This window comes from Symphalangus syndactylus, chromosome 22 (genome assembly GCF_028878055.3).
Source record: "Symphalangus syndactylus isolate Jambi chromosome 22, NHGRI_mSymSyn1-v2.1_pri, whole genome shotgun sequence".
Taxonomy (NCBI): domain Eukaryota; kingdom Metazoa; phylum Chordata; class Mammalia; order Primates; family Hylobatidae; genus Symphalangus; species Symphalangus syndactylus.
The window spans coordinates 34,378,954-34,400,609 of record NC_072444.2 but is presented as its reverse complement, the minus strand read 5'-3'; the positions used below and the strand labels follow the sequence as shown (position 1 = coordinate 34,400,609).

Below are 21,656 nucleotides of genomic sequence, written 5' to 3'. Positions count from 1 at the left end.
AACCTTGCAGCTTTTCACGTTCAGACTGAAAAGGAAGAAGTAAAATTGTATTTATTTATAAACAATATGATCGTATATAGAGAAAATCTTAAGGAATCCTCCAAAAAACTAGTAGAACTAATAAATGAGTAAAGCAAGTCAAAGGAAATGAGGTCAATATGTAAAAATCAATTGTAGTCTATAGCAACCTCTGAAATGAAGTTAAGAAAATTCTACTCATGATGGCATAAAAAGAATAAACAAATTTATCAGCATTTAGAAATAATAAAATAATTATAATTCAATATCTAATAAATAACATTATTATGTATTAATAGCTTTCACAAAGAAGCGCAAGATGTGTGCTGAAAGGAACAGGACGCTGGTGATAAAGTAAGAACTCTACCTAAATGGAGAGATGCTTCTGTGTTCATGAGCTGGAGGCCTCAAGGTTGGTAAGATTTCATCTGGCCATTCTCTCCAGAGGGGTTCAACGCACCTCCATCAACATTACCGCAGCCTTCTTTTGTTGTTGTTGCAGAAGTTGGCAAGCTGATCTTAAAATTTTATACAGAAATGTAAAGGTCCTAGCAGAGTCAAGATCATTTTGAAAAGGAAAAACAAAACTGGAGGACTCTCCAATTGGAAAACATGCTAAAAGCGACAAGAATCCAGATAGTGTGGTCCTGGCATAGACTGAGGATAAATCAGGATAGACAGATCAATGGAGCAGAGTGGGGGTCCAGGCATAAACCCTGACTCTTAGGGCTTATTGATTTTCAACCAAGGTGCCAGGGCAACTCAACGGCGAAAGGACAGTGTTCCCAACAAAAGATGCTGGGATGACTGAACATCCCCATGAAGAAAAGATGAATTTAGAAGTTTATCTTTTCCATAAAAAATAACTCATACTGGATCACAGGCCTAAATGTAAGAGCTAGAACTATAAGACTTCTAGAGGGATACGAGAAAATCTTTGTGAAACTTGGGTTAGGCAAAGAATTCTTAAATACAGTACCAAAACTATGTTCCATAAAAGAAAAAATTGACAAATTGGACTTCACCAAAATGAAAAACTTTTGCTGTTCCAAAGATAGTATTAAGCAAATGAAAAGATAAGCCATAGGTGGACAGAAAACATTTGCAAAGATGTATCTTATAAAAGGCTTATATCCAGAATAGGTAAAGAACTCTATAGCTAAAAATAAGAAGACAATTTTTTTTCAGTTTTTTTCTTCTTCTATTTATTTATTTATTTATTTATTTATTTTTTATGAGACAGGGTCTCCCTCTGTCACCCAGGCTAGAGTGTAGTGGTGCAGTCATGGGGCTCACTGTAGCCTCAACCTACTGGGCTCAAGGGACTCTCCCAATTTCAGCCTTCTGAGTAGCTGGGACCACATGCATGCACTACCATGACCAGCTAATTAAAAACAATTTTGGTTTTTATTTTAGGGATGGGGTCTCACTATATTGCCCAGGCTGGTCTTGATCTCCTGGACTTGGCCGGCGCGGTGGCTCATGCCTGTAATCCCAGTACTTTGGGAGGCCGAGGCAGGCAGATCATGAGGTCAGGAGATCAAGACCATCCTGGCCAACACGGTGAAACCCCGTCTTTACTAAAAAAAAAAAAAAAATACAAGAAATTAGCTGGGCGTGGTGGTGGGCGCCTGTAGTCCCAGCTACTCGGGAGGCTGAGGCAGAAGAATCACTTGAACCTGGGAGGCGGAGCTTGCAGTGAGCCGAGATTGCGCCACTGCACTCCAGCCCGGATGACACAGCGAGACTCTCTCAAAACAACAACAACAACAACAACAACAACAACAACAACAAAAAGAAAGATCTCCTGGGCTCTAGTGATCCTCGCACCTCAGCCTCCCGAAGTGCTGGGATTTTAGGTGTGAGCCACTGTGCCTGACAGTCCAATTTTTAAAAAATGGGTACAATATTTGAATAGACATTTTTCCAAAGAAGATAAACAAATAGCCAATAAACACAGCGAGAGCCGCTCACCATCATCACTTGTTAGAGAAACGCGAATCAAAATCACGAGGAGCTATCACTTCACACCCACAGGGCAGCTATTGCAAAAAGACACAATTCCAAGCGTTGGGAAGACGCGGAGAAATCTGAACCTTCATGCATTGCTGGCGGGACTGTAAAATGCTGCAGCTATTTTGGAAAAACAGTTTAGCAGTTTCTTTAAAAGTTCAGGCCAGGCGCGGTGGCTCACGCCTGTAATCCCAGCACTTTGGGAGGCTGAGGCGGGCTGATCACCTGAGGTTGGGAGTTCAAGACCAGCCTGACCAACATGGCGAAACCCCATCTCTACTCAAAATACAAAATTAGTGGGGCATGATGGCACATGCCTGTAATCCCAGCTACTCAGGAGGCCGAGGCAGAATCGCTTGAACGCGGGAGGCAGAGGTTGCGGAGAGCCGATATTGCGCCACTGCACTCCAGCCTGGGCAGCAAGAGTGAAACTCCATCTCAAAAAAAAAAAAAAATTTCAAACCTAAATCTACCATGTGATCCAGCAATTCCATTCGTAGGTGCATACCCAGGAGAAATGAAAACACATTCACATAAAAACTTGTATACAAATGTCCACAGCAGCACTATTCATAACAGCCCAAGGTGCAAACAACTGCAATGCCCACCAGCGGATGAGTGGGGAAGCAGAAAGCAGCCCCTCACCGGAACAGAAGACTATTCCTCCTAAAAAGGAAGGACACACTGACACACGTGCACGCGTGCCCCCGCCACACGTATACAAATTCAGACCTGTGCACACCTGTGCAAGGCATACACACCTATGCACATACATACACGAGCACGCACATCACACAATATGTGCACACGTTTGCACACATGCCCTGACTGGCAGGGGAGCTGGCACGCCTGCGACCTCTCTGCCAGGCTCTGGGCAAGTCACTGCTGTGCCTCAGGAGCCACATGCAACATCTCGTCCGCATCTTCACTGCTTAAGAACCTGCTGCCTGTTTCTCTTTTGGAAACGTTAGGTCATCTCCCCCTGGAGATGCTTACTCTTGGCAATTTCCCCGTGGTCCTGCAGCAGCTGAACGTTCACCGAGAAGGGAGATCCTTGGGCCACTTCCATCACCTCTGGACCCAAGATCATGATCCTTGTAGCTTGTTCTGGGAGAGGACAGAGTGTGGCTTTAGCGGTGACTGGCACGGTCCCCCACAAACCCCATGGCTGAGTCAGCAGTGGGCACCCCAGGAACCGACCAGAGCCCAGTGTGGCAGCTGGAACACAAGCACATGCGGGGGCCGACCCTCCACAAGCCACCTTGCAGAGCAGCGACCTGGGCAGTCATCTGCACTCAGACTGTGAGGCTCAGCTCTGCTGGCCCAGAGCACTGTGGAATCGAATCAAGTGGACCACCGGGGCCACGGAGCATGCAAGAGACACAAGTGGGCGGTGTGGGGCTGTTGGGTTTTCCTGCCCGTGGAATGTTCCCACACGTCTTCCCGCTGGTTGGGATTCAGGCCCTGCGTTCCCTGCGTCTGAGTCAGCACCCTGAGGTGCTGGACCTGGGACTGGGGCGAGGCCTGGCAAGGGTGGGTCCACCGGCTGGCCAGTGCCTTCTGGCAGCCAGGGCTGCCCCTGCTCCACCGGGGCCTGGGGGCATCACTGTGGGCGGTGTCGTCACACCTCCCACCAACCCTGCCCCCACCTGCCATCCCTGACTCTCCACTATGGATTGGCCTCTAGCAAAGCACAATGGAGGGACTTTAAAAGCAGATGCTGGGAGAACACCTGGGATCTGAGGCTGCCTCAAAAGGCAGCACAGGTGACGCCGGGTGCACAGGGTGGCGGGTGCCCTGACTTCATGGCAACGGTGGGGCTGGGGAAGGGCCTGAAGCACTGGCCCCTGTGGGAGCTCCTGCTGTGTTCTGGGGGCAAAGCCAGAGCCCACCTTGGCTCGGAGGGAGACCCTCCTCGAGGTGAAGCCAGGCTGCGTCCTGCACCTCTTGCCCCGTTTTTCCCACCTAGAGATTTCAACAAGGACCAAGAGACTTTTTTGGGAGGAGGGGCTGGGATCTGGATTCTTTCCCTTGAGGTGAGATCACCAAGACACTCCTGGAGGGCTCTGCTGAGGATCCAGAGGCCCCTCAGGGAGACTCCACCGGAGGGAGAAGCATCTGGGCTGGGACCCAGGCTTGGCCTCCATCCCAGGACCCCTCGCAGGGCGCACTGTGTGCGTGCGGGTGCTGGGACCCATCTCTTAGTGCTTCCCGGGCACCTGGCCACTCCTGCCTTCCCGAAGATCTCAGCCTCCACGAGGAAGCCAGGGCCAGCAGGTCTGTGCTGAGGGCAGCAGTTACTGTCACCCGTCACCCCTGTGACCTCTCCCAGATAACAGGTCTCAGTCCTCCAACCCGAGGAGGTATGTGTGGGGCTGCCCGGGCTGAGACCTTGCAGGTGCCCCGGCGCAGAGCCAGAGTCGGTGCTGGCGGCACCTGCACCTGTATCATGAACTTGGCCCCAAGGTTTGGATGAGTATTGTGTCTCTGGCTAGACTGACCCCTGGGGTGGCACCCTCATCCTGGAATCTATCGAGAGGCCACCCAGAGGCCACCAGGAACACCATGGGGAGAGGGAAGGTGGCTTGGGGAGGCAGCCCCCAGAGGAGGCCCAACTGGCTGGTCCTTCTGTGAGCTGAGGCCACCCTGTGGTCACATCACAGTGCAGAGGGCTCAGGGAAATTGGACAGAGGCCACTTGGGGGACAGCGCAGCCTTGACGAGGCCACCCCCAGACACTCAGGCCCCAAGTCCGGGAAGCCCCACTTGCAGCAGGAACACTTCTGACATCAGATTAGAACATGTTTTTCCTTAAAAGGGGTGGGATTTTATATTCCACTTTGTCCCCCCTCTCCCCAGTGTGCTGTGGGTATTTCCTATATGACTGCCCAGGGGCCAGGGACACACTCTACAGTGGACCTCACAGTGCCCACAGGAAGGCAGGGACACCTACCTGCTGGGTGGCCGTTGATCCACAACCCGTAATAGGTGACCCCTGAGCAGTGGGCCATGCTGCCCAGTCCACTGAAGATGTCGCTGTGCCACTGTCCCTGCAGAGAGAAGGGTGAGGCTCAGGCTGGTGGCTCCCAAGGGGCTTTTGTGGGTCCCCGCATGGCACTGCGGCTTCCTGGGGCTACAGTAGGGCCCTAGGACCAAAGGCTGCTAGAAAACCACATCGTCTCGAGGGTCCTTGCAGCCTGTCCCTTGGTGGTGAGAAACTATGTTTCATTAGAATGCGATCCAATTTGCTTTGCAAAATATACTCCCTTTTGAATTTTAACGATGCCAGGAGGTATGGGAACAATGGCACAGTATATAAAATGCAAACAAAACCTCGAACGGGCACATTTCTGCAAAAAAATCCTTTTAATACAAAGATATTGCGTTTGTGGCATGTATCATAAAGGAGGCCTGAACCTGCAAACTGGCCGACTGTGGCGTTGGGATTAAGGTGCCCTGCTTGTCTGTTACACTGTTCATTTATACATGAAGAGGCCAATTAAAAAACACAGTTTGAAAAAATGTGCCCGTGCACTTGGGAGAAATGCCTGTTCGCTGCATACCCCAACTCTGCCTCCTTCATAACAAGCCTGGTTTCCAAGTCATACAACAAAGCCTGGGAAAATCATGTGAAATAGCAAGGTGATTATTTTCATGGAAAATTTCAGGGTATTTCATTTGACTCTAAATTACTTCTATTAGAAGGAAAATTAACCAAAGACACGTTTTGCTGCTGTTCACTCTTTGGCAGGAGCCAAGTGGGCTCCTGCTTCCCTGCCCGGCCCTCCCTGGGTGCCTTTCCCAGGGGAACCCTGAGGCAGCCGCGGCAGGTCTGCAGGGCGCAGTGCGTGCCTTCTGGGGCCTCTCCACGGATCCTGGGCCCTGAGATGTGTGAGAAGAGACAGTGAGGGCTGAGGGCCAGGGCTGAGGAGTGTGGCAGACCAGGGAGAAGTGGATGGTGCTGGAGCTCTCTGGCCGCAGGGAGACAGAGCCTCTGCAGACAAGCCCTGAAGGCGACTGGATTGCCCCAAAGGCCAGGGAGAGCCACGGTGCATGAGGGGCTGGCGGGGTGTGTGGATCGCATTTGCAGAGTGGCTAAAGAGGAGCCTCCAGGTCCAGGCTATCAGCTGGGGGCGGGGCAGGGCAGGGGCAACTCACAGCTGCTGGCTGGGAGCACGGCTGGCTCACGCCTCCAGGCAGGGGGCTCCGATCTGAGACAACTGGCAGCCCGCGTGGGTGCCCGGAGGCAACAAAAAGGCAGCTCTAGCTTCAGGAGAGGCTGGGCAGCCAGCTCGGGGTGCCAGGTGGGCAGAGGCCCGGCTGCAGTGTGGACAGGGCCCTTGCTCTGAGGCTCTTGTCCCTCCAGCACCCAGACCCCAAGATCCCAGCCAGCACCCACCCGGCTGCATTCCTGCAGTGTTCCAAGCTGAGTGCACCACTGACGTCACCCCACTGGCCCAGACAGTTGCCCTGAAGATCAGAGTCCGGTTCACCGTGCCACCCTGGGCCCTGGGCAAGCACCACCCACACTAACAACTACAGTGGATGGGGGCCCCAGAGCTGACCACATGAGGGGTCAGGTGAGAGTGGTTCTGGGGTTCAGATACCAAGGACTGGCGCAGAGTCCATGGGCTGCCCTGACCGCTGCTGCACGGCATGCCTGGAGGCCATGCCCTGTTGGAGGCCATGGGCACCCTTGCATCCACAGAGCACCTCCCCTCAGCCTTGCCCCCTCAACTCTCTGTCCTGTGACTCCAGACATTCCCACCAAACTGGGCAAGAGTCCACTGCATTTGATTAGCATTTCTTGAGGGTCCCTTCCTGGGACCATCGTCCTCACTCTGTCTCTCATCTCATTCACGCTGGACGGGGAGAGCCGCGAGTCAGCGCACAGCTGAGGGCTCTTCAGGGCATCCGGGGCCCCCGTCACCGTCAGTAATGAGAATGGCAATGTCTGGTCTTTGCCCCCTTCCACCTGCTCGGCCTCTGGAAGGTGCCCCAGGCTTTCAGGAGGAGGGAGGTGGAGCTGCGGGACAGGACTGACACCAGCTGCAATATGGCGTCCAGGGTGAGTATCCAGCGAGGCTGTGGCTGGGCAGGGGAAGCCAGACACACTCACGTCATGAGAAATGCAGAGGTGCAGAGCCCACCTTTGGGGTGAGTGGCTCCAGCCACGGTTGGTCTGGGGCTGCGGCTCACGTATGTGGCACAAGCCTGCCTGGCATCCCCCTCCCTGGGTGCGGAGCAATCAGGTCAGGGCTTGGCATCCTCGGTACCCACCGCTGGTGTCCGGGTGGGAGAGCTGAGCTGGGCAAGCTTTCATGCAGCACTTGGTTAGTCCAAGCATATTTGAGTGATCAATTCAACTGATCCAATAGCACGGTCTTGTCTAATTCATGTTATCAATCACACCTTTGACAATTCGGCTGTTTCTGTTGCATGCACCCCAAGCAGGAACGAGCAAGAGCTTATTAAATAGGGTGCAGGAGAGGCTCCTGATCCTCCTGCTGATGGCACAGACTGGGGCGCTGAGAGTCCTGGAGCAGCTGCCTCCCGCCCGGGCCTCAGGGAGCACCCAGACACAGTCCAGGCCAATGCCCAGCGTGGAGAGTTACGTGCAGGGCCTCAGCCACACAGAGGCTGGGACTGAGGAATGGGCATGCTGCCACCTGCTGACCCTCTTCCTCCCTGCTGGGCCACTGCCTGGCACCCAGGTGAGCACAGGTGTGCGGTGTGGGACACAGGAAGGTGGTGATGGTCACATGACCTTTGGGGAAGGGCCACTTGGGGTCCAGGTCCACACCCAAAATAAAGAGGCGAACAGCGGTTCCAAAGTCAGGAAGCGGTCGTGCAGAATGATGGTGACAGACATACATCCCCCTTGGTCACAAAGGCAACCCCAGGACCACAAGGGTGTCCTCTGTGAGGGGCCCTCCCTTCCCTGCCCTGCTCGGCCGGGTGGCAGAGCACTCAGGAGGCCCCGGGCAGTGCTCGGCTCTCCCCAGCTCCCAGCACCACTCACCCAAAGGCTCACATCTTCCTTTGATAGTCGATGAGCTCGGACAGCTCGGCTGGTGCAGGGACTGCTCTGGCGCTGGCCCACTCCAAGCAGCCTGCGGCAGAAGAGGTTGTGAGTGCTCTTCTTTCTCCCTCTGGGAAGCGCTTCTGGTCCATTCATGCTGTTTTCTTTCCATGCTTTATTGGAAGCGACGCCCTCTGTTTTCAGGCCCTGGTCAGGCGTCCACCCTCCCGTGGCACCATCAGGCACTTCCTGCCTCTGGCCCTCCTGGGGGGGTCCTGGGTCTGGTGCTCCTTGGGGTTCGACAGCCCTTGGAGGTGGGGGTGAAGAGCGGGGGCTCCAGCTTTCCCCAGTGTCGGCCTCGAGGGTGTTGTAGTCTGGAAAAAGTAACCCCCAACCATTGCCAAACCTTGGGCATCGAGAGACGGGGCCTTTGCTGAGGTTCACGGCCTGGTGCATCAGGTGGGGGCTCCGAGGACCAGCTGCACAGCCCCCTCAGGCCATGGCATGAGTGAGGAGCCCGCCGGACCCTCCTGCCTGGGCCCTGTGACTGCTCAGGGGCTGGTGTGCCTTGGTGGGACAGGTGGGGCTAGCTCCGGTTTCTGAAGATCGGCCATTTGAGTCACTTCCTGGTAACAGTGAGGACCAGGAGTCCTGCGTTTGACCTCGCTGGTCCCATCGCAAGTCCCTAGGCTTCAAGGTGTGAACCGTGAGGAGTTCCAGAGGGAACATGGGGCCTGCCCTAGTGTAACCCTAGTTTTTCCACGACGGCCCCAAAAGCCGGCCCCCTCCTCTGCCCCAGGGTGGTGAGGGGTCCACATGAGGCAAGCCGGCCAGACTCCCCACAGGCCATGCGTGCTCAAACACCTCAAATTATCTACATGATTCTCAGTGTTACATGCACCCCAAGGGTCCCCCACTGGCCCAGGCTTCCCGGACTGTGACCTCTGGGTCCGAGGACAGTAGGCCCAAATGTGGAGGCTGTAGGCCCCGTGGAGGCCCGTGGTTGGGCATTCCCACACACGCCCAGCTGAGGAGAGGAGGCCTGGGGACTGCGGCAGGCAAAGCCGCCCAGAAGGAGCCACCTGCTCCGTGCAGTGAGCAGGTGCTTGGCACCCAGCGGCGACTCTGGGAAAGCTGGCGTGTGAGACAGCCAACACTCATGGTGCAGCTGATATAGCCAGGGACACCCGGAGGGCCGCGGTGCTGCCAACGTGGGTAGGAGACGCTCTGATGTGCACACACACGTGTGGCCTCCACTCTGTCTGCTCTGCGTTCTGGTCCGGCTCCCACCAAGGATGTTCTGGAGGACGTGTGGGGCCTGCCCAAGCCCTAGGGTCCTGGGAGGTCGAGGCAGTAAGCTGTAAACTAGGAGTTGGGGGGATGGAGATGGCTGAGGCGTCGCAGGCTGGTGGGGGTGCTGGTGGCCCAGGACCTCTGTGGCTTCCGGGACCGGCCTGAGCCGCGTGGCTCCTGTCCCTGTGGAAGAGGAGCCTTCTCTGCTTTGGGATCCGCTGTTCTTATTTTCCGTCAGAAGAAGCTGTAACACATTTATTTTCAGGAATGCATTTTTTTCTAGAATGCATTTTTTAAAAAAGGTTCTTCACAGAGCTCTGCATTAAGGAATATACTGGCTGTAAGGCAGGAGACACACCTGCTGTCGACAGGGAGAACAGGTCTCCCGGAGGGGCCTCGCCAACCCCGAGCTCACAGTGCCTGCGTAGCAGCCGATGTCTCCTGGAGTTTCTCCTACTATAGATGGGTGGATCAGAGCTGATGTAGGAGGTGCCAAGGGCATGCTCCGAGGTGGGCAGAGGCGAAGGCCAGGAGAGAGAGAAAAAAGGACTTACCACTTTCTAGTCTTTTCAGAACATAAAATGATCTCTGAAAATAAACGAACAGCCGGCGCTGGTTGGGGTGTGGCTGGAGGGGCAGGGCAGTTCTGAGAGGCAACTCAGTGTCCAAGAAGGTCCCAGCGCCTGCCTCGTGGCCTTGATCGATGGCTTAAGCTCCCAGGGAAGAAGTCAAAAGGCCAAACTCCTGTGCACAAAGGCACTCCACAAAGCCTGGCAGCACCAACATAGTGAGGGGCAGGTGCTCCCGGGGGGGGACAGCTGGTGGCCAGGACTGGGGGAGACTACAGCCGCCAAGAAGCGTCAAAGACGGGGAGACCGGGTGTGCAGTGGTGGCCACGGCTGACAGTGGGTGGGCTTGCGTCTCAATTGTGGTTATTGTCAAGAGGGCTAATACTCATTTGGGTAACCTTTTACAAAAACAACAGAAAATAACCAGTGTTGGTGAGGCTGGGGAGGAACTGGACCGGTGTACACTGTGGGCAGGAAGGTAAAAGGGTGAGGCTGCTGTGGAGAACAGCATGGCGGTTCCTCGAAAATTAAAAACAGAATCACCATCCGATGCAGCGGTCTCACTTCTGGGGCTGCGGCCCGTCTGTGCAGCTGTATTCACAGCAGCATCACCCACAGGACCCAGGAGGGGAAGCCTCCCCAGAGTCCACCCACAGATGGGCAGAGAAGCATGTCTGTCCACAAGGGGGGGGGGCGGGGGCGGGCCTGGCTCAGCCTTAGGAAGGAAGGAGGGGCTGGCCCAGGCTCCAGCATGGAGGCTTCTAGGGACACCGTGCTGGGTGAAACAAGCCTGGCACGAAAGGACACCACTCACAGGAGGCCCTGAGATCAAGAGTCACAGACACACAGTGGAACGGTGGTTGCCAGGGGTGGGAGCGTGCGGAGTTCGTGTTGGATGGGGACAGAGGTTCGGGTGGGAAGGTGACAAAGTGCTGGAGGTGGATGTGGTTGTGGCTGCACAAAATGTGCATGTGCCTCCTGCCACTCCACTGCATGCTTAAAAATGGTCATGGCCCAGTGCAGTGGCTCGCACCTGAAATCCCAGCCCTTTTGGGGGCCAAAGCAGAAGCACTTGGGGCCGAGGAATTGGAGATTAGCCTGGGCAACACAGTGAGACCGCGCCTCTTCAAAACAAAAAGTAGTTAAGATGCTAAGTTTTATGTTATATGGATCTTACCATGACAAAATGGTTGGTGTTTTGGTTTTTTATTTTTGAGACAGGGTCTTGCTCTATTGCCCAGGCTGGAGTGCAGTGGGCGTGATCTCAGCTCACTACAACCTCTGCCTCCCAGGTGCAAGCGATCCTCCCTCCTCAGCCTCCTGAGTAGCTGGGGCCACAGGTGTGTGCCACCACACTTGGCTAATTTTGTGTTTTTAAAAAATTCTTTTGTAGAGACAGGGTCTCCCTATGTTGCCCAGGCTGGTCTTGAACTCCCGGGCCCAAGGAATCCTCCCACTTTGGCCTCCCAAAGTGCTGGGATTACAGGCCTGAGCCACTGCACCTGGCCTAATTTTGTATTTTTTAAAACTTCTTTTGTAGAGACAGGGTCTCCCTATGTTGCCCAGGCTGGTCTTGAACTCCTGGGCTCAAGCAGTCCTCCCACCTCGGCCTCCCAAAGTGCTGAGATTACAGGTGTGAGCCACCGTGCCTGGTCGACAAAATGTTTTTTAAAGCAGGCTAAATGTTTGACTAATGACACCACAAGGAACGGCTGTCCCCTCACTCTGGACAGCTCTTGGGATGTGTGGCCTGACTCCCATCTCTGGAGGCTGCTGCCTCTCTGGGTCGATGCCGTTTACTCTCCAGGCTGAAGGTGGAGGAGAGGAACTGTGACTAGAGGGCCCAGCACTAAGATGCAGAGCAGAGAACTGAGCAGCTGAGCCAAGAAAGCCTCGCTTCTCCTCATTAACCAGAGTCCAAGGGACAGACCTAGTAATGTTTTCTTGCACAAACAGCCATGTGAAAACCTCCTGCCTCTGAAGTGTGGTCTGGCAGCCACGGCTGTGCTGCGTGGGAGGCAGCCCCGGCCCAGTCCTGACCTGAGGGCATGGGGGCCCAGCCTGTCCTTTTGGCCTCAGGCGCCCTTCTCTGTTCGTAGTGTCTACATCAGTCTGGGCAAGAGCAATGCCTGGAGAAGGTGCTGGAGGAGCAGGCAGTTCACTGGCCATGGTCTCCCCGTGCCTGCGGGTGTCAGCAGTGTGGAGAAGGCCAGGGGACTGCTGCCACCGGTGACATTGCCCAGGGCACCCCATGGGGCAGCGAGCAGTGTCCCCAGGGAGCTCAAGCCATGGGCCTGCCTGGTGAGGGTGTGCGGGCCTCGGTTGGCAGGCGGTCCCAGGGCTTGCCCAGGTCTCCCAGTCCTACGGGCCTGGATGGCAGAGGAGTGGGGAGGTCATGTTATAACCCCAGGAATGTCGGTCACTAGAAGGGTTTTGCACCAAGACGCTCACAGAAATGCTCTGCAAAACTCTCTGCAGAATTCAAGACTTTAGCACCAAGGGGAGAAACCATCCCAAGCAGAAGGGCCTGGGGGGCCGCTTGGGGGCCCGGCTCTCAGGAGTACCCAGCCAGCCCTTGGGCCCAGTGGCCATCCTAGGCCATCCTCCCCGGTCCAAACTCATGGCCTGGGAATAAGCTCTGGGCTCCCGGGGAGGAGCCGCCTCCCTCTGGCAAGGCCCAGGCCAGTGTGGTGCCGGGACAGGGCTGGGCTGCCCCCTGGTGGATGCGCTGAGCACCCTGCTGCTGTCAGCCCAGGAGGGAGGGGGCCGTCCCTTGCCTGGTCCTCTCTCTTGGTCCAGGGCGCTGGTGACCAGCAAGCAGTGTGGACCCGAGTTGGCGCCTGGGTGGTAGCCAGGGGACCTGTGGGACAGAACAGCCTCTGGGGACAGGGCTGTGCTGGGAGTGGGGATGGGGAAGACAAAGCTGTCCATGGTCCTCTGGAAGAACAGGAGCTGCTTCTTGCCCAGCCCAGGCTGGAGCGGATGGCTCTGTCTGGCAGCAGGCGGCACCTCTGTGTCCCTAGGCCACAAGACAGGCCCTGACCAGGTCCTCCTGAATCTCAGGGAACGTGAGGATTGGGTGAGTGGCCGGGGGCCCCCAGGGCTGCCTTGCCATTCCCTGGTGAGGGAGCCTGCCATCATTGCACCTCAGCTTCCTCACCTATGCCCTGCTTGGACAGGTGGGGATCATGAACCAATGCACCGAGAGGCTGACAGCAGCGCCTGGCACCCAGGAAGTGAAACCACACACCTGAGCCCAAGCTCCAGAGCTGTGCACCAGCGCCGGCCCCAGCTTCGCCCTAGCCCTGCAAGGCGAGGGAACTGTCATGGTGGCAGTGGGGTGGGGGCCCGGGTGTGCTGGGGTGGGAAGGGGCGGGCAGAAGAGAATTCTGCCCAGGGACTCCCTTGGCCACACTCTCCCACTGCCACTCTGGACAGTGAAGACAAGGGAGCAGTGGCTGCCCCAGCACGCAGTGAAGTCTGGTCCTGTAGGATGGACACACATCCCCAGGGGAGAAGAGGCAGAGCCTTGGCCTGGCTACAGCATCTCCTGCATATGGCTCAGGTGAGAACTTGCAGCACCAGCCCAGGCCAGCAGGGGCAGCAACGACGCTGACGTGGACTCCCGTGGTCCAGCAAGGACACTGCCAATGGCCAACTGCCCTGAGCAGGGCTGGCAGTCCCTGGAGTGGGCATGGGTGGCACTTTTACCCAAGCAGGATGCTCTGTTTCAAGAGCAGGGAGGGTGGACACGCATGCAGAGGGGTGCCACGCTGCACCTCCCGCCTGACCACCCCTCCAGGGGCCCCACATCTGACCACCTCTGAGGCCCTGCTGCAGGCAGCTGTGCCAGCCAGGATGAAGCTCCCATCCCCACCCCCATCTCCTCCATCCCCACGTGGCCGCATGCCAACTGCCAATCCATCACCTCTCAGCTCCCAGCACCCCCCTTCCTTGCCCACTTTTGCCTGACGGGAACTGGACCCTGTCAACGTTTCTCCTTTGCCAGCAAGTGCAATGCCAGGCTTTGTCAACAGAGAACAAGGCGGGACTGTGGGAGGCAGTGCTTCTACTTTAACTCCTATGGTCGGGGCCAGTGGCCTGTGGAAAACCCCAGTGTCTGGTCTCTGGTAAGCGTCTCCTGCACCTCAGGGGGAGTTTCCTGAGAAGTAGCTTTGGCCCCTGGCACCCTAGAAAACCTCTCTACCACCTGGGCTGGCAGCCACACCCTCTCTGTGGAGGTCTGAGTCTCAGGAGGGTGCTGGGTTCCTCCTAGTTCCAGGGACCATTCTCTCCAACCGCTGCTCCAACTTTCACAGGAGAATCTTGGCAAGGAAGGGAATTCAACTGACATTGTAATTCTGCGACCCACACAATTAAATGTTGCGTTTCTCATCAAAGCAGCCCCGAGGCTTTAAGGAACGAGGGACTCCTCTCCATGGCCACAGCAGTCCTGATTCTCTGACTGTGACCTGCGCTGTGTTTAGAGACCTGCACGTGTGGTTCCTTCCTGTTAGTGCTGCTGGATGCTCAGGGGGCCCCTCGCAGCCCTTGCAGTCATGGTCATCCTCATGGCTGTGACAGCCTCACACAGCAGCACCTGGGCTCCTGAGGCCCTCAATTCTGCTGGTGCCTCACAGCCAGCATGGGGGATGGCTTGGTTAACCGTGAAGCCCCCTCATGCTGTGGACCAGCAGCCTCCCCTTCCCACCAGCTAGGAGCTCAGGCCTGCAGCCCAGCCCAAGCAGCAACCACATCACTCCCAGACTCCACCGCGGAGGGTCTGTCTCCAGGCCCCCTCCTGACATTGCGATGTTGCTATTCCTTCTCCTGCCCTTTTTGGTAGCTAGCTGCTTCGTCCTTGTTAGTGACTCTTTCGTTTTCCCCATTGGAGTGATGGGTGTGGTTTCTGTCTCCTGAATCATTCTTGTTAGTGATTTTTTCATTACATTTTTCCCCATTGGAGTGATCGGCGTTGCTTCTGCCTCCTGACTGCGTCCTGAACCAGGCCCCACTATCCATTCAATGCTCAGACCGAGAGCTCAGGCACCAACCTTGACTCTTCTCTTGCCTTTGCCTGCACATCCAGCCTGTCAACAAGTCTGGCGTCCTCTCCTCCAAACATCCTGAAATTTGTTCTCTGCACTCACGGGGCCACTGCCCCATGCCCCCGAGAACAATCCTAGTCTCTGCCTTGTGGGGCCTGTCACAGACCAGAATGTACCACCCCCAAATCTGCCTCTTTGGCATCAGCACTATTTTGAGCAGATTATTTTGAGAAACTGCAGACACAGGAGAAGCTCCCTTTTGTAAGAAAAATTTGCATCCGTAAAGGAAATTCCACTGGTAAGGGTATCTCCTCTCCGTACCAGGAAGAGAAAGGCCCCAGATCACCGAGGCGCAAAGGCTCCTGTCGGTGGAGAAGGCCCCGCCTTAGCTGTACCACAAGGCTTATCCCCGTCACTGGCCCCCAACACCCTTCTTCCTTTGGTTTGGCTGAAAATGGATTTAAGTCAAAAGTGAGAGCCGCCTGTGAGCTTCCCTGCCTCTCCGCGTATCTCCCGAGTATACACAAGGCACACATATGAATACACTCCTGTTTGTTTTTCTCTTTTCCCAACAGGGAACTGTGAGGGGAGAGAGAAACTTATCTTCCCACACGGGATAAGGGAATTGCAGGGCCTGGCACGTGCAGAAGCTGCCAGGGTGAGGCTCCCCATACACCCTACCCACCCTGCCCACCACGAGACCTGTACCCTCTGGGCAGCAGGCGTTGTGCGCCCCCGGGTACCTCGTAGGTGGAGCCGTCAGCGCAGCGCAGCACCCCATGTCCCTGACGCTGGTCCCGGACCCAGTCGCCGTCGTACTTGTCACCGTTCCTGGGGGACACACGCACAGAGTCCACTCTCAACAGGGGGAGCCAGGTGGTGGCAGTGACTCAGACCGGCTCCTCCCACCGGGCTCCGCAGGCACCGCGGGACCAAGGCAAAAATAGGCCCGAGCAGATGGCCCCAAGAGCTCCTGCCTCGCCAGGGCCGGCTGGAGGCCGACGACAGGCGGTGGGGACACGTCCGCCCACCCCCACCCTAGATGGTAGGCCTGCTCAGGACGCGCTCAGCTTCCGCCACTCAAAATGGGAAATGACACAGGAAAGGCAATGGGAGGGGGCTGCAGTCTCCACAGCCAGTGAGGCTGAGACTCCGCCGTGGGAATTTCCACACGGGCTGAAGATGCCCAGCACTTGGGAGGCGGGAGGCTCTGCTGGCCGGAGGGTGCCCCCATCCTCATTTAGACCTGGAGATGCTCCTGTGGTGCCACTTTGCTGCCAACCTGACATTCTCAGGAGGTATTTTAATTGGGGGGGGGGTGATGTTTTATCTACTAAACACACAATTGGTCAATTTCAATAAACAAGGGGAAAATTACAGAATATGGTTCAACAACTTGGCACTGGGGGGGTGGTGGGTAGACAGCAGGGGCCGGAATAGGCCCGGGGTGTCCCATGGCAGTCCTGTCTACACTCCCAGGCCACATGGCCTCACACTTGCCCTGTGTATCTGTCACGTGCCAGGCAGCACCTGCAAGACTCATACTCACTTAAAGAGCATCTGCCCATGGCCGTGCCTCTTGTTGTCGTGGAAGGAGCCCTGGTACACTTGTCCATCCTGGTCCACCAGAAACCCGTGTCCTGGAGAAGGGACCGAGAGACAGACTTGGCTTTGTGCCTCCTCCTGCATCTGAGAAGGAATCTGCCCTCTGCTCCCTGGAGGGCGGGCAGGAGGAAAGCAGTGAGTCTAGGAGGCATGGGGCTCAGGGCCCCCCCAAGAACATGACAGACCCTCCAGGCCTGGCTACACAGAGGCCTCGGCACGGCTCGGGGAGGCTCTGAACAGCAAGGGCGGATGTGCTTTGGGACAGGTCGGTCAGCTGACAGGGCAGCAAAAATGGCCCTGGGGTCCAGTTCTGAAAGGTGCTGTCGAGGGGCCCTGCAGACTGCCATCTGAGGCTGCACAGGCTCTGCGTCCTGCTGGGGTGAGGATGGGTGCAGTTTGGGCCTGTCATTTGTTTTTACAAGAAACTTCAAGTTCACAGTGAGGAGGGCAGGGCTTGACCTGAACGAGGAAAGACTCAAAAGAGGATAGGGATTCGTAAACTGTGGCATTTTCAGATTTTGGACAACTCAGAAATTTGAGAGTATTTCTGCTGCTTTTGTTTTGTTGCTGTTGTTGCTTTGATTTTGAGACGGAGTCCCGCTCTGTCGCCAGGCTGGAGTGTAGTGGCATGATCTCGGCTCACAACAACCTCTGCCTCCCGGGTTCAAGTGATTGTCCTGCCTCAGCCTCCTGAGTAGCTGGGATTACAGGTGTGTGCCACCATGCCCAGCCATTTTTGTATTTTTAGTAGAGACAGAGTTTCACCATTTTGCCAAGGATGGTCTCAAACTCCTGACCTCAGGTGATCCACCCACCTTGGCCTCCCAAAGTGCTGGGATTACAAGTGTGAGCCACCACGCCTGGCCTCTGCTTCTTAACATAAGGAAAACACTGGAAAAAGAAGCTCCGTCTGTGGTGGAGGGTATTATGTGCTTGACTCCTGTCTCGGGTGCGGGTGGCCTTTTGGCTGTGGGACTGTGGACCGTGCTGGGCCTGGCTTGGCTGGGTAGAGGGACAGGGCACAGCCCCTCCTGGCTTGAGTCTGGCCTCCTGACTTGCTTGGGCCAACAGAATGTGGAGGAAGTGGCTAAGCTGTCCAAGACTACTGGGCAAGGAGCTGGGCTTCCCAGGCCTATGAGGACCTCAGGGACCCTCAGGCCTGGCGGAGTTGCTGTGGCTGTAGCCATTTAGTGACCTCACATGAGACCAGACCAGAAGCCCCTCCCCGCAGGGCCCAGGCCAACCTACTGACCCCAGGATCAGGGGCAGTTAATAAAGCAGTGGCCATTTTAACCCCTAAGCCACGGATGTCTGTTCCGCGGTAGTGAATAACAGAGCTGCACCAAGCACCACAGGACCCGGTGGGCATACTGGTGTACGCAGGTGGGCATACTGGTATACGCAGGGCATAGGACATGGCCTAGGGGTGGGAAGAAGAGGGCATGGGCCCCCTAACTCCTTTCCCACCATCTGAAGTCAGGCAGGCCCTATCAGAGGTTCCCGAACCCGAGTGGAAGTAGGATTCCGTGTCCTGAAAGTGCCCGCCCTCACAGCACCCGGCTCCTGTGGACACCAGACCTTCCCGCATGCCGTGGGAGACCTCCCCTTCGTAACATCCGCCAGCTTTGTACTCCATGACGCCGTATCCTTGAGGCTCTCCCAGAACAAACTGTCCAGAAAAGGTGTCTCCTGCATGTGCACAAGGAGGAGGGGAGACAGAAGGTTCAGTTCAGGGCTGCGGCCCCAGTCAGCTCTCCTCTGTCCCTGACCCATGAGACGCAGGAACCATTCCAGAATGGACGTCCCTGCCTCCATCATACTACTCAGTCTGGTTCATGAGGGAAAACATGGTAAGCAGGTCTGGTCTCCCCAACAGCTGGGCATGCAGACAGCCCCAGGCAGACACTCTCTGTGGGCATCTATCCTGAGGGCAAAGGACCCTCTGGTCAGTTTGCAAGGTGAAGGGTGAGATTTTTCCCTGGCTCTTTAAAAACTGAAAGCCAAGCCTGAGAGAAAACACCTCCACTGAAAAGCCACCGACCCCTCTGGTGTGAGGGTCTGAGGTTCCTGGAGACATAGCTCCTGGCAATGAGTCCCCAAAGCTGGTTTCCCACCTAGGGATACAATGTGGCTGAAATAGCTTTAAATAAAAGGAAATAGTGTAACTTGGGACAGAAAAATCTTTATTCTAGGAAAGTGTCTCTGGAAGCCTGAGTTGCTCTCAGCGGGGACCACAGAGCCTCTGTCAGGTCCCCCGGGCTTCCCAGTAGGCCAGGCCCCTCACGGCACAAAGCTTCCCGTCTACATATCACACCTCCTGCGTCTAGACTCGCGGGACCAACTGAGCCCGATGGGTTATGAGAAAGGAGTGAATGTGCCATCCTGGCTAGAGCTCACCTGACCAGGCCCAGTGCCGGCGGCCTTCTCCCATGATCTCTCCGTCCACAAACGCCCCTTCGTAATAACTGCCATCTTTAAATAACAACTTCCCGTGACCTGGCAGGAAAAATCGTCATGTGAACTCAGACAGTGGTTGGGTTGACTGCGAATGACACTGTGCAGTGTTGGGCCTGTTTCTCAGAACGAAGAGCTTGGCTTCAAAACCTGTGTTTGGCTCCATCACTCAGGCTATACATGTATTTAAAAATAAAAAAATGTTCTCAAAAACATCTGCCGAAACATGCCTGAGCAGCCTGCGCCTTAGCCAGAACAAGCAAAGGAATCAAAGTGCAGGCAACCAGCCTGAACAACACGGAGAGACCCCGTCTCTACACAAAATTTTAAAAATTAGCTGGGTATGGTGGTACATGTTTGTGGTTCCAGCTGCTCAGGAGGCTGAGGTGGGAGGATCACTTGAGCCAGGAGGTTGAGGCTGCAGAGAGCCGTGATTGCACCACTGCACTCCAGCCTGGGTGACAGAGCGAGACTGTCAAAAAAAAAAAAAAGAAAAGAAAAGAAAACTGGGCAGAGTGGCTGGGCGCAGTGTCTCATGCCTGTAATCCCAGCACTTTGGGAGGTCGAGGTGGGCGGATCAACTGAGATCAAGAGTTCGAGACCAGCCTGGCCAACATGGCAAAACTGCATCTCTACTAAAAATACAAAAATTAGCTGGGCGTGGTGGCAGGTGCCTGTAATCCCAGCTACTCGGGAGGCTGAAGCAGGAGAATCGCTTGAACCCAGGAGCCGGAGGTTGCAGTGAGCCGAGATGGCACCATTGCACTCCAGCCTGGGCAACAAGAGCAAAACTCTGTCTCAAAAAAAAAAAAAAAAAAAGAAAAGAAAAGAAAAACTGGCAGAGAGCAGAAACAAAACTGCGTGAGGAGCACAGTGGCAGGAACGTCCACACCGCCGAAGGTTCATGGCACTTGCCTGGGGTTGGGGGGTACAGGTGTTATTGACTTTATACTTGCTTTGTTTTGTTTTGAGATGGAGTCTCAGTCTGTCACCCAGGCTGGAGTGCAGTGGCACAATCTCAGGTGACTGCAACCTCTGCCTCTTGTGTTCAAGGGATTCTCCTGGGGCAGCCTGCCGAGTAGCTGGGATTACAGGTGTGCCTTACCACGTCCAGCTATTATTGTATTTTTAGTAGGGTCAGGGTTTCAGCATGCTGGTCAGGCTGTTCTGGAACTCCTGACCTCAAGTGATCCGCCCACCTTGGCCTCCCAAAGTACTGGGATTACAGGCGTGAGCCACTGCGCTTGGCCTGACTTTACACTTTCTTTCTTCTATTACTTAGACTTACTACAAAGTAGGTTCTCTTTATAATCAGAAATAAACCATAAAGCTTGTTTTCAGTCTGGAAAAGACAAATGAACTCAACCTCTAGGGAGAATTTCTAAGTTGCAGCTTCCTTTGCTAAAGGTGGCCCTCCAGGAGGGTCTCCCAGGCCTCTGTTTCCCCTGCCCATCCAGCCTTACCCTGAGCAGCCAGGGAAGCACCAGGGTACAATGGGCTCGAAAGCTACAGGAAATGCCACTTGCCCACCCAACCTCCCGGGGAGAAAGTGGCTTCATCAGCTGTGGGGCAGCAGCTGCAAGAAGAGACCACAGAGGCTTCTCACCGTGCTTCCTCCCTCCTTTCCATTCTCCTTCATATCGAAAGAAGGAATTTGGGTATACGTAGACACCATAACCTGAGTATTGAGAAGACACACACAGGTAAGCACAGACACTGAGATGAGGGATGGTCTCCAGTGCTGAAGGACGGAGTGCAGCTCCCTTGAGAGCCTTCAAGGGGTTGGTACACGTCACCTTCAGCAGACCAGAGGCGACCTGTGGGGCTCATGAGCTCTCCTGTCGACTGTTGGGCCATCCATTTGCTCATTTGATTATGTGACGATGAGGACCTACTTGGTGCAGAGAAGACAGGCCCAGTGAGAGGACGGCTGGCTTGAAACAAGTGCAGGTCCTTGAGAGAGCAGAGGTGCTTGGGAGGTGGTGAGGGGCAGGTTGGGAGCCTTGTTGCAGGAGATGAGTGAGCCAGGGGAAGGCAGAGCGGCAGTGTCAGTGAGGCACACAGGGGAGGAGCGGACTCTCCCATCCCCTGCTGTGGCCCTTCAGTGGCCTCCTATCCCTGGGGCGAAAATCCACACTCATACCCAAGGACGGCCTGGCCGGCTTCATCTCTTCCTAGTTGCTGGATGTGCCACCCGCCAATTCCCGCAGTTCCTGGAATGGGCAGGGCTCCCTCCCCACCAGTTCCCCAGGCACATCTTGGGGGCAGAGTTTACGGGAAAATGTCGGGGAGGAGGGCAGGGGGTTACCACAGGCTACTGTATCTGTCCCAAATCAGGGTCAGGTTCTACCTGAAGATACTAGTGTTAGCTCTGAGTTCATTCCAGACCCGTTTATTTGATTCTAGAAACAGTGCCTATCAAAACCTGATCTTTTTTTTTTTTTTTTTTTTTTGAGACTGAGTCTTGCTCTGTCGCCCAGGCTGGGGTGCAGTGGCGCGATCTCGGCTCACTGCAACCTCCACTTCCTGGGTTCAAGCGATTCTCCTGCCTCAGCCTCCCGAGTAGCTGGAACTACAGAAGGCACCACGCCCGGCCAATTTTTGTATTTTTTTAGTAGAGACGGGGTTTCGCCAT

At 55.4% G+C, this 21,656-nt stretch overlaps 1 protein-coding gene across 12 annotated transcripts in view; it reads right to left on the bottom strand.

The window, feature by feature from the left end:
- MORN1 (MORN repeat containing 1) overlaps positions 1 to 21,656 on the bottom strand; it is a 74,387-nt gene that overhangs the window by 51,928 nt on the left and 803 nt on the right. For 7 of the 12 annotated variants that reach the window (XM_063632060.1, XM_063632062.1, XM_063632061.1 and 4 more), the window contains exons 1-8: positions 20,818 to 21,597; positions 20,628 to 20,699; positions 18,965 to 19,063; positions 18,146 to 18,256; positions 16,512 to 16,602; positions 15,706 to 15,793; positions 4,984 to 5,080; positions 3,028 to 3,138 (exon numbers count right to left, since the gene is read on the bottom strand). In XM_063632060.1, coding sequence (XP_063488130.1) covers positions 3,028 to 3,138; positions 4,984 to 5,080; positions 15,706 to 15,793; positions 16,512 to 16,602; positions 18,146 to 18,256; positions 18,965 to 19,063; positions 20,628 to 20,699; positions 20,818 to 21,106 — 958 coding nt within the window. In that variant the 5' untranslated portion in view covers positions 21,107 to 21,597. Of the gene's footprint in view, positions 1 to 3,027; positions 3,139 to 4,983; positions 5,081 to 8,052; positions 9,590 to 15,705; positions 15,794 to 16,511; positions 16,603 to 18,145; positions 18,257 to 18,964; positions 19,064 to 20,627; positions 20,700 to 20,817; positions 21,598 to 21,656 lie in introns of those variants that run through there. The other 5 variants (XM_063632058.1, XM_055262582.2, XM_055262587.2 and 2 more) reach the window with 3 other exon arrangements.